The sequence below is a fragment of the Eucalyptus grandis genome, chromosome 6 (assembly GCF_016545825.1).
Source record: "Eucalyptus grandis isolate ANBG69807.140 chromosome 6, ASM1654582v1, whole genome shotgun sequence".
Classification (NCBI taxonomy): domain Eukaryota; kingdom Viridiplantae; phylum Streptophyta; class Magnoliopsida; order Myrtales; family Myrtaceae; genus Eucalyptus; species Eucalyptus grandis.
Window position 1 is genome coordinate 38,103,159 of NC_052617.1, and position 10,231 is coordinate 38,113,389.

At 41.2% G+C, this 10,231-nt stretch overlaps 1 protein-coding gene across 1 annotated transcript; it reads left to right on the forward strand.

The window, feature by feature from the left end:
* Window positions 1–631: 631 nt before the first annotated feature.
* Window positions 632–10,017, forward strand: LOC104449604 (eukaryotic translation initiation factor 5B). Its single transcript, XM_018876140.2, is given in 16 exon segments — window positions 632–834; window positions 1,073–2,306; window positions 3,043–3,423; window positions 3,426–4,166; window positions 4,263–4,355; window positions 4,358–4,833; window positions 4,930–5,037; window positions 5,139–5,239; window positions 5,345–5,435; window positions 5,523–5,633; window positions 5,717–5,782; window positions 7,464–7,523; window positions 7,674–8,231; window positions 8,816–8,935; window positions 9,242–9,361; window positions 9,440–10,017. Coding segments are annotated over 15 exon segments (3,951 nt in total). The 5' UTR covers window positions 632–834; window positions 1,073–1,447; the 3' UTR covers window positions 9,506–10,017.
* Window positions 10,018–10,231: the final 214 nt, after the last annotated feature.

A 10,231-nucleotide genomic window follows, 5' to 3' on the forward strand; every position in this document is an offset into this window, starting at 1 on the left:
GTTTACTAGAATCGACCTATTAAATTTAAATCAATGATGTGATAAATTGAAGGCCAGCATCTAAACAAGTGGACTATATAATTGTTCACAAAGATTTTACACACCGCTCCACAGATCAATTCTTTTAAATAACGTTTGAGTATTACAAACATGAATCTGTCGCCTTATATACCTTTCCTCTAACAAAACTCTAATACGAATTGGTGAGGGATTATTAGACCCAAAAAAAAAAATGGTGAGGGATTATAATTAGAACGATAGCATCTTCACCTTCTTAGGGTATTCTTATTTAGGAATGAATTTTGGACACTAAGTTTTAATAATACGTTTATCTTTCTTACATGGCGAGAAAAAAAAATTAGGAGGTTATCTTTCAAATGAATTCAAGTTTGATTTACCTCAGTTTGGACTTGAACGTATCAATTGCAAATGCATATGACTCGGGGATTTATTTCCATAAGAGATTGAACGGATAATTATTTTCGGAAATTAATTTCTGCGACCATAATAAATAAATTATCAAAATTATACGTCCCCACTCTTTTTATTTACCATAAAAACAATATTTATATTCACTGCGACGCCTAGCCCCACACGGCAGCCCTATATATTTCTCCTCTCTCTCTCTCTCTCTCTCTCTTCTCTTCAGTCTCTCTCGATTGTCTTTCTCAGCTCCTTTTCTCCGCGACCTTCCGAAGGCGTTCGCGCATTCTCTCTACGGCCTACGCGTCTCCGCTCCTGCGCCGCCGCGCTCTCCGCTGCACAGTTCTCCCCTCGACGAGCGCCGCGCGTTTCCGCCGCCGCCGCCGCCGCCGCCGCGGCGCCCGCGTACAGGTATTCGCGGGGCCTTCGTATGTTACCGGACGAGAGAATCTTTCCTTTCCTTTCTTTCGGTCCCTCGTCGGGGTTTTGTGTCGTCTGGATTTTTTCGATCTTTTTCCCTTCGCGTTTCGGTTCTGTGCTTGTTGATCCGAATTGAATGGATCTAGCTCGACGGTGTTCTTCTTCTTCTTCTTCTTTTTTTTTTTCTTTCCGATTGTGATTTTTTGTTGTTGATGGTTGCTCCCGGCAGGCGGCGTTTCTAGTCGGTTACCGATTTTTTCTGTTCATCGGAACGTATTTGTCGAATTGACGTTGGAGGCTAAATCTCGATGGGGCGGAAGAAGCCTGCCACGCGGGACGAGGACAATCCGGCTCCTGCGGCCACTGGTAAGTCGAAGAAGAAGTCTCTCGTCATCGACGATGACGAGTACTCGGTTGGGGCTGATTTGTCTGAAGAGCCGGCGGCTCAAGTTGAGGAGGAGAAGTTACCTGCTGCTGGCAAAAAGAAGGGTGTAAAGGGGGGAGGGACGGCTCGAGCGACGAAGAGGAGGAGGAGGAGGAGGAGGAGGAGGAGGAGGATGATGTAGAGAAGGGGGTTGGAGAGGATGACGAGGATGTTCCGGCGATGGCACTTGGAGGGAGAAAGAAAACGAAATCGAAGAAGGGAGGAAAGAGTGCATTCTTGGCCTCGAATTTCGGGTTGCTTGGTGAGGAGGGTGAAGATAATGAGGATGTCTCTGTCGCATCTAGTGTGACTGGTGGTGGCGATAGTAATGATGCAGAGGACGAACCGGTCGTGAGCTTTTCGGGCAAGAAGAAGCCTTCTAAGAAGAATAGTAAAGGTGGCAGCTCATATTCTTCTTCAGCTTTCGATGCCTTAAATGATCAGGATGGAGATGACGGGGAGGTGATCCACAGTGATGATGAGGCAGCACCTGTTATTGCTTTTACTGGGAAAAAGAAGCCCTCTAAAGGGAGCAAGAAAGGTGGCAGTGCATTTACTGCCTCGACTTTTGGGGCTTTGGATGAGGGGCAAGAAAATGAGGACAACAAAGATGAGGATGATGAGGAAGACGTTGTTTCTATTACCTTTTCTGGTAAAAAGAAGAAGTCTTCCAAGCCTTCAAAAATGCAAAGCAATTCTTTTAGTACAGCCTTTCTTGATGAAGGTGAGCAAGTCGAGGAAGGGAAGAAAGATGAAGATCAAGATGAAGATGTTGCTGCTATCACTTTTTCGGGCAAGAAGAAGAAGTCTTCTAAGCCCTCAAAGAAGAGCGCGAATTTATTTAGTGCTGCCTTTGAAGCTGATGAGGATGATTCCCCTGTAGTGGAAGCTCCTAAAGCCATTGATGACTCTGTCGACGAAGATGAGAGTCTAGCTCTCTCTTTTTCAGGGAAGAAGAAACCTTCGAAGAAGAAGGGTAGCAATGTCCCTGATGTTGTAGAACCACAGAAACCTGATGTACCACCGAATGATTTGGCAGGTATGTGCAAAAACTCCAAAATCTACATTGCTTATCGCTTGTCATAGTAGATATGCTTGTGTAGCTATATCCCATTGAAGCTTAGAGACTGGTTCTTGTAATACTTAGTTTTCTTTTTCTCCAATGACTTTGATATTTGAAAACAAATCACTAAAACAAGAATATGCTGAAATTCTGTCAATTAAAGAAGTTGCTGCCAACTTGTTTTACTTAGTGAATCAAATAGCATATAATGGTAAAGGTTGTATAAAATCTTCCTACTTCATGAGAGAAAAGGTTAGCTGTACTTTTATATTAAATTTACTGAAGTTTGGTTACTTTTCCCTACTCATTGTCATTGACAGAGGAACATGATTTCCAATGTGATGTTTACCAGGTTTTAATTGATTCTAGTCAAAGAATATCGTCTTCCTAAACTTGATTGTTTCTAGGAGGCATGTGCCTTGGCAGAGATTTGATGGGCTTTTGGAAACATAATGAAAGATTTTTTCTCCTATGATTGGCATAATTGTATAGCCCCTAATGACATCCTTTACGTAGCCTCCATAGGATATTGCTCACATAAATGGTTATGTTATTGTTCTTCCACTGTACCGCGTGGCACTTTTAGCTTTTTCGGAGTTTTTTTGATGTTCTGCTTAGCAATGTTATTCTCTCTTGGATAAAAGTTAATTGTGTCGACAGTTTGATTTAAAATAGAATCTACTTCTGACTGTGGTACATACTGCCTCTATAGTGAGTAAGAAAACTGAAGATGCACGAGAAACTTCTAAGAACAAGAAGAAGAAGAAGAAAAGTGGAAGGACTGCTCAGGAAGAAGACGATTTGGATAAAATACTTGCTGAGCTGGGTGAAGCGTCTTCTGTATCAAAACCTAGTGAGCCACTGCCTGAAGAGGACAAAGCCTCTGTCCAGCCTGAGGCAGTTCCCCCTACCGAACCTGCCGCCGAAAAAGAAGCTGAAGAAGAAAGTTTGGAATCTGCTGCAGCAAAGAAGAAGAAGAAAAAGAAGGAAAAGGAAAAGGAGAAGAAAGCAGCTGCTGCGGCGGCAGCTGCCACTGTTGCTGTTGGTGACATTAAAGAAGAAAAACTTGGAGAAGTAAAGACCGAAACAGCCGGTGCCAAAAGGTTGATGCCAAGGGTAAAGCTGCTGACAAGAAATTGCCAAAACATGTTAGGGAGATGCAGGAGGCTCTTGCTAGAAGGAAGGAAGCTGAAGAGAGGAAAAAAAGAGAAGAGGAGGAGAGACTAAAGAAGGAAGAAGAGGAGCGACGTAGACAAGAAGAACTTGAGAGGCAAGCAGAGGAGGCTAAGCGAAGGAAAAAGGAAAGGGAAAAAGAGAAGCTTCTTAAGAAGAAACAGGAAGGTAGGCTTTTAACAGGAAAGCAGAAGGAGGAGGCTCGGCGGTTGGAGGCCATGAGGAATCAGATACTTGCTAATGCTGCAGGTTCGCATATATCTACTGGAGAAACTGGCGGTGCCCCAACAAAACGGCCCAAGTATCAGACCAAGAAATCAAAACCAGCTCAGCACCAGGCAAATGGTGCTGCCCCTGTTAAAGAAGCACAGACTGTAGAATCAGAGGAAATTGTGCAGCCACCTGTGATTGTGGCAGATACAGTGGAATCGGAGAATGTTGAAGAAGTAGAGACAATGAGTGTGGAAGAGAAGTCAGAAGTCACTGATGCAGCTGAAGAGAATGGAATGGAGGAAGAGGATGATGAGGAATGGGATGCAAAGAGCTGGGATGATATTAATATCTCTGTCAAAAGCTCCTTTGCTGATGAAGAGGCCGACTCTGACCCCGAACCGGTTACGAAAAAGGGGTTAAAGGGTGTGGGACCTGTGTCTCGTACTGCAGGTAATTTTACTCATTTTGCTGTTTGAGTTGAGTTATGATTCGCTTTTTCATTACTTCTGTTGGTGCCACCTTATCTATTGAAATTCAATTTTGTAGCTGCTGCTGCTGCTGCAAAGTCAGCTGTTGCTCCCAAGAAGGCCATAGTTTCTGAGCCTGAAAAGTCCCAAGTAGTTGAAACGAGGAAAAGCCGCCAGAAGCTGAAGTTATGGAGAAGAACAGGGGAAAAGGGGCTGCTGCTGTACCGGAAGTAGCTGTTTCTGATGCCACATTTAACCCAAGCGGCCACAATCTCCGTTCCCCAATTTGCTGTATTATGGGGCACGTTGATACAGGTAAGACCAAGCTTCTGGACTGCATCCGAGGCACTAATGTGCAGGAAGGTGAAGCTGGGGGTATTACACAGCAAATTGGTGCCACATTCTTCCCAGCTGAGAACATAAGAGAGAGAACTAAGGAACTGGGAGATGCAAAGCTGCATGTGCCTGGACTACTGGTTATTGATACCCCAGGACATGAGTCATTCACGAATTTAAGGTCACGAGGTTCCGGTTTATGTGACATTGCCATCCTGGTGGTTGACATCATGCATGGCTTGGAGCCTCAGACCATAGAATCGTTAAATCTTCTGAGGAATAAAAATACAGAGTTCATCGTGGCATTAAATAAGGTGAGATTGTACTAAAAGCTTTTGAGCTAGATATAATTGCAATGCAGAAAGTCAATTTATCTTATTCACTATACAACTACTTTTTAAATTCTGCAGGTAGACAGACTGTATGGTTGGAAAACATGTCGAAATTCACCAATTATGAAGGCAATGAAAGAACAAAACAGAGATGTGCAGAATGAGTTCAATATGAGGGTCACGCAGGTTATAGTTGTTTCCTACTTGTGTTAGTATGAATTAGATTCCCATCCTGGGGCTGTTAGATGCTTAACATTTTTAAATGAATGTCTTTCTTTGGATTCTAGATTATAACTCAGTTCAAGGAGCAGGGCCTAAATACTGAATTGTATTACAAAAATAAAGAAAAGGGTGAAGTTTACAGTATTGTGCCCACAAGTGCTATTAGGTATGTCATTTTCCTTTATACTTTCACCGTAGTTGCTGATCATCCATTATTCATTTGTGATGTTTTACTTTCTTTTATGTCGACTAACATCTTGACATGGTACAGTGGCGAAGGAGTCCCAGATATGTTGCTGTTACTGGTTCTCTGGACTCAGAAGACAATGGTTGAAAAATTAACATTTAGAGATGAAATTCAGGTCTGTCTCATTTTCCTCATCCTCTTGTTCAGTTTTTGGGGAAAGTTCAGCAGAAGAACCTGACCCTGTGTTCAAATTACTTTCCAGTGTACTGTGTTGGAGGTCAAGGTGGTTGAAGGCCACGGAACAACTATTGATGTTGTTCTAGTTAATGGCGTGCTGCATGAAGGAGACGATATTGTCGTTTGCGGCTTGCAGGCATGCATCCATATGTTGACCTCTTGTTGTACTTCTTGTTGATTCTGACAGCTTTGAAGTTCTAACAAGTTACCTCCTTCCAGGGGCCCATTGTCACTAATATTAGAGCTTTGTTGACCCCCCATCCGATGAAGGAACTTCGTGTTAAGGTGAGCTACTATTTTGACTCTTTATTGGATAGCAGGTATTGCATTGCATTATACATAAGTATAATTCATACTTAAAACGTTAAATTGAACTTCTTAGGTGAATTCTGTAGAATGAAACATTGTTGCTAAATTTAACCAATAAGAATTCATGTAGGACCATGAATTTGTGAACTTCTTGCTTGGCCTCTTCTTTTAAGGAGTGTGCAATATTAGTCTCCATTTTAGCATGTGTACCATGTGCAGTCAAAGCACAGGGTTGAGTAATGCTCAGTGATAATAATCAGTTTTTCTCAATGAAACACAAATAGCAAAGTTGCCCTAAAGCGTAGGGTTGATATTAAGAAAGTAGGGGGCAAGGAGTCTAAAGAAGATAGAATGTGTAGGAAACTGCGTAATTCTAATAATTATGCTCTGATGTTTTGGGTGAAAAGATAAAAGTCAATCTTCTTGAGCTAATATTAGCTTTTGACTTCATATGCTAATTAAAGTCAAGGGAGGGGCGATAAGGACCTCTGAGAGCCTCGTACTTGTGAAGATGAGTTGAGTTTTTTTTATAGGAATAGTAAAAAAGATATACTAAATGATAAGTTTGTGATTATCTTGTATCTCTCATAAGAAAATCTCAACAAATGTCTTACTGATATGTCTGATTAACACTTTATTCTGGCAGTTGCACTCTTGAGTTGGAATTTATGAAATGAAAGATGATGGAGGCTATTTTTGGAGTTATAGATGAGCTGACATTTTATTGTGCAATTAAGAAATTTTTAATGGGATTTCCTGTGTGTTTAAAATGTCCATTGTCCACCGTTAGAGTGACATGTGACAGGTTCAGATTGTTGTCAAGGTGCAAAAAAGAGTGTTCGCTATGTAAAGTTGCACTGCTTTTGAAGGGTACAAAATTATGGGCCTCACCCCATGTACCCAGAAAGATGATGTGGTCACATTTCACTGTTGGCTGTATGTTGAGTTTGCATGGCTTGTCAATGATAATGGGAAGGGGGTGCCTAAATTTCTTTTAATCCTGAGATATTCTTTACAACCTTGGAAATTCAGGTTGAAATAATAATTTGGATTCTGAGATGGGATGTTTGGTCGTTAGGTTCTTGTGTATATGCTATTCCCCATTGAGCTAGATGATCTCGTATTTAATAGCAGACAGTAGGCATAGATGTCCTGTCTACGGTTCGGATGTTGCTTAAAATGCAAATTCGATCAATCAAAATGGATGAGGATGCATTAAGATCACACTAAATGGAGTGAGAAGTGGATCCCGTGGATGGTCATTTTTAGAAGAATCCCAAGAAAGAGAGCTATGTACTAATCATAACCATGCCATTGGCTAGAAACTCTCTTAATAAACCTGGATTTAGATCAGAACAAACCCCCCTTCCAAAAAAAAAAAAAAAAAAACACTGAACGGGGAAAAAAAAAGGACTTAGATCAACTGGGTTAAGTCATGAGCTTGAGTGCCCCTTATCGTGTCAACTGTATATCTTAAGTAGGTGTTTTGTTATTAGTGTCCTTTATTTTAATTTCATCCTTTGCGATTTCTAAGTATTTTCTGGCTTTGATATACCAAAGATGACAGTCGTACGTGTCCTTTTGGAACTGTTACTGTTTCCTGCTAGTTACAGGTCCAACTATGCATTGGTTGATACTGGTGCTTGTCTAATTTCAGGGAACATATCTGCACCATAAAGAAATCAGAGCTGCTCAGGGTATCAAGATCAGTGCTCAGGTTATTATTTCCTCATTTTGTGGAAATTAAGGCTAATACCAAGCAGGGTCACATTTGTGCTCTTGTTCCTTCATTGAACCAAACTTTTCAATCTTGTTGGTATAATCCTAACTTGCAATCAGTAATGACTTGTCAACTACACTGGTGCAGGGTCTGGAACATGCTATTGCTGGTACTGCTTTATATGTGAAGGGACCTGACGACTTTTTGGAGGATGTGAAGGATTTAGCTATGGAAGATATGAAATCTGTTATGAGCAGGACCGATAGAAGTGGTGAAGGGGTATGTGTACAAGCATCTACACTTGGTTCTTTGGAAGCATTGCTGGAATTTTTGAAGTCCCCAGCAGTGGGTATTCCTGTCAGCAGTATAAGCATCGGTCCTGTCCATAAAAAGGATGTGATGAAAGCCAGCGTAATGCTTGAAAAGAAGAAGGAATATGCCGCAATCTTGGCTTTTGATGTCAAAGTGACTCCTGAAGCTCGTGAACTGGCAGATGAATTGGGAGTGAAGATTTTTACGGCAGATATCATTTACCACCTTTTTGACCAATTTAAGGCTTACATTGACAACATTAAAGAGGAGAAGAAGAAGGAAGCTGCTGACGAGGCAGTTTTCCCATGTGTTCTCAGAATTTTACCCAACTGTGTTTTCAACAAGAAGGACCCAATTGTTTTGGGGGTTGATGTTCTCGAAGGGATTGCAAAGGTACTGTTAAGTTATATCTGCGAACTTCTTAACAATGCTGTCTGTGTTTATGTAAGTAGCTATTGCTGTTGGAGAATTAGGAAATAATCATGTGTAAGACATGAATGTAGTATATGAATTTACACAAGGATTTGACATGATCAAGGGAAGGAACGTTTCTCCTTTCCCCTCTCTTCTGATTTATCATATAGGCATGAGTTAGCTTAGATTTGACATTATTTGATCCATGAAAAAGGACTGTATTGAGATTTGTGAATTGCATCGTTGACATAAGTTGATATCAATTTCTACAGATGAAGCAATCAATTGAGTTTGTCAAATCGTTTGTGAACCACTCATAATGTTATAATACCTCCTTTTTTCCCTTTTGGACCTAATCTTTGCAAAGAGCAGGTTTTTGAGAAGAATACCGTTCCTTATGTTATGCATATGCTTGTAGATTGCATTTAGATAAACCCCTTTCCACATTTAACTAAATTTAGCTACTCTTGACCATGGGATGATTATTTGGGGAAATTTCAGTGCTTAGCCTCAAGTAATTTGCTATGTAGCATTCTTTGATGTGGTATTGCTCCTTTCCACAGGTTGGTACTCCAGTTTGTATTCCACAGAGAGAGTTCATTGATATTGGTCGCATTGCCTCAATTGAGAACAATCATAAACCTGTTGATATTGCGAAGAAAGGCCAGAAGGTTGCCATGAAGGTACAGTTTTCTAAGTTTAGGTTCTTGTTAATTTTGAAATCCTTTGCTAGTCTGGGTTTATTTCTACTGAATGTGGTATTAAGGAGTGGTTTAATTTTGAGAAGACAACAGTTTTCTGATTTGGGCCATGAGAAGGAGCCTTGGAAACAAACCTAACTCATCTTGATACGGGACTTCTGAGGATACACTTAAGCATCGTGTTGTAGGCTGCAACTTTGGAATTATCCTTGAGTGTCTGTGCACATCTGGGCTTTCTGAATATGGATTCTAGTCTGTGTATTAAACATGCATGCGGTTATATTTCAGATTGTTGGCTCAAATCCCGAGGAGCAGCAGAAGATGTTTGGCAGGCATTTCGACATGGAAGATGAGCTTGTCAGTCACATCACAAGGAGGTCAATTGATATTCTCAAATCGAATTACAGGGTAAATCTGGATTAAATTTACATTTCATTAGCTATGTTAAGTGATAGCTGTGGCTCAGCTTCTAGTTCCTGTGGGCAGGATGACTTATCCATAGACGAATGGAAGCTGGTGGTGAAGCTGAAGAACCTTTTTAAAATACAATGAGACCAGTAGATTGATGGGTTTGTGAGAACCTCCCTTTTCCATATCAGGGGCTTGTACGATGTGCCCCTTCTGATCGAGGATTGGGAAGTGGATATTGTTCAGTCCGTTGAACTCTTGAGGTAAAGCTTGATCAATGAACCCTATGTGAAGAGGGAGGAAGGGGGAGGGCTCAGCATCAGTTCGTTCTACAATGAGGAAGTCCCTCTGTTATCCAACCGACTTGTGTTGGTTCTTGAGCCTTGTTCATCTCGATTTATTTTTTCCTTTAGCATATATAGTTTGTGATTTTGAGAGAAATCCAAAGTCCATATACAGTGAGTGCCCTTGTGCGGCGCCCAAGTGCTGAGAATAATCACGTAAATCTGTCAAGATGCACGCGACTTCTCTGGCAGTTTTTCACCTTTTGTCACCCACTTTGTAACAGTTTTGGCTTACGTTGCTTTTGAATGTGCGATCCATCGTTCTTTCATTTTATTCACGGATATATAGACTATGGCTCTGATGTTTAGCAACTTTTGCTGTCATCTGCTGCAACATCTTGTGTAGGACGGTTGTTTTCTTTCACGAGTAACACTGAATGGCATCTGCGGATTAAATAAATTATCCTAGATTAGTCGATTTCATCACTTGAAATGTGGTCGGTCTAGTGGGCTGGTTCGATCCGATTGGAAATGTGGGCCGGTATGTTCATTTGAGACCCAGCACATGATTCGTAACTGCCGCATC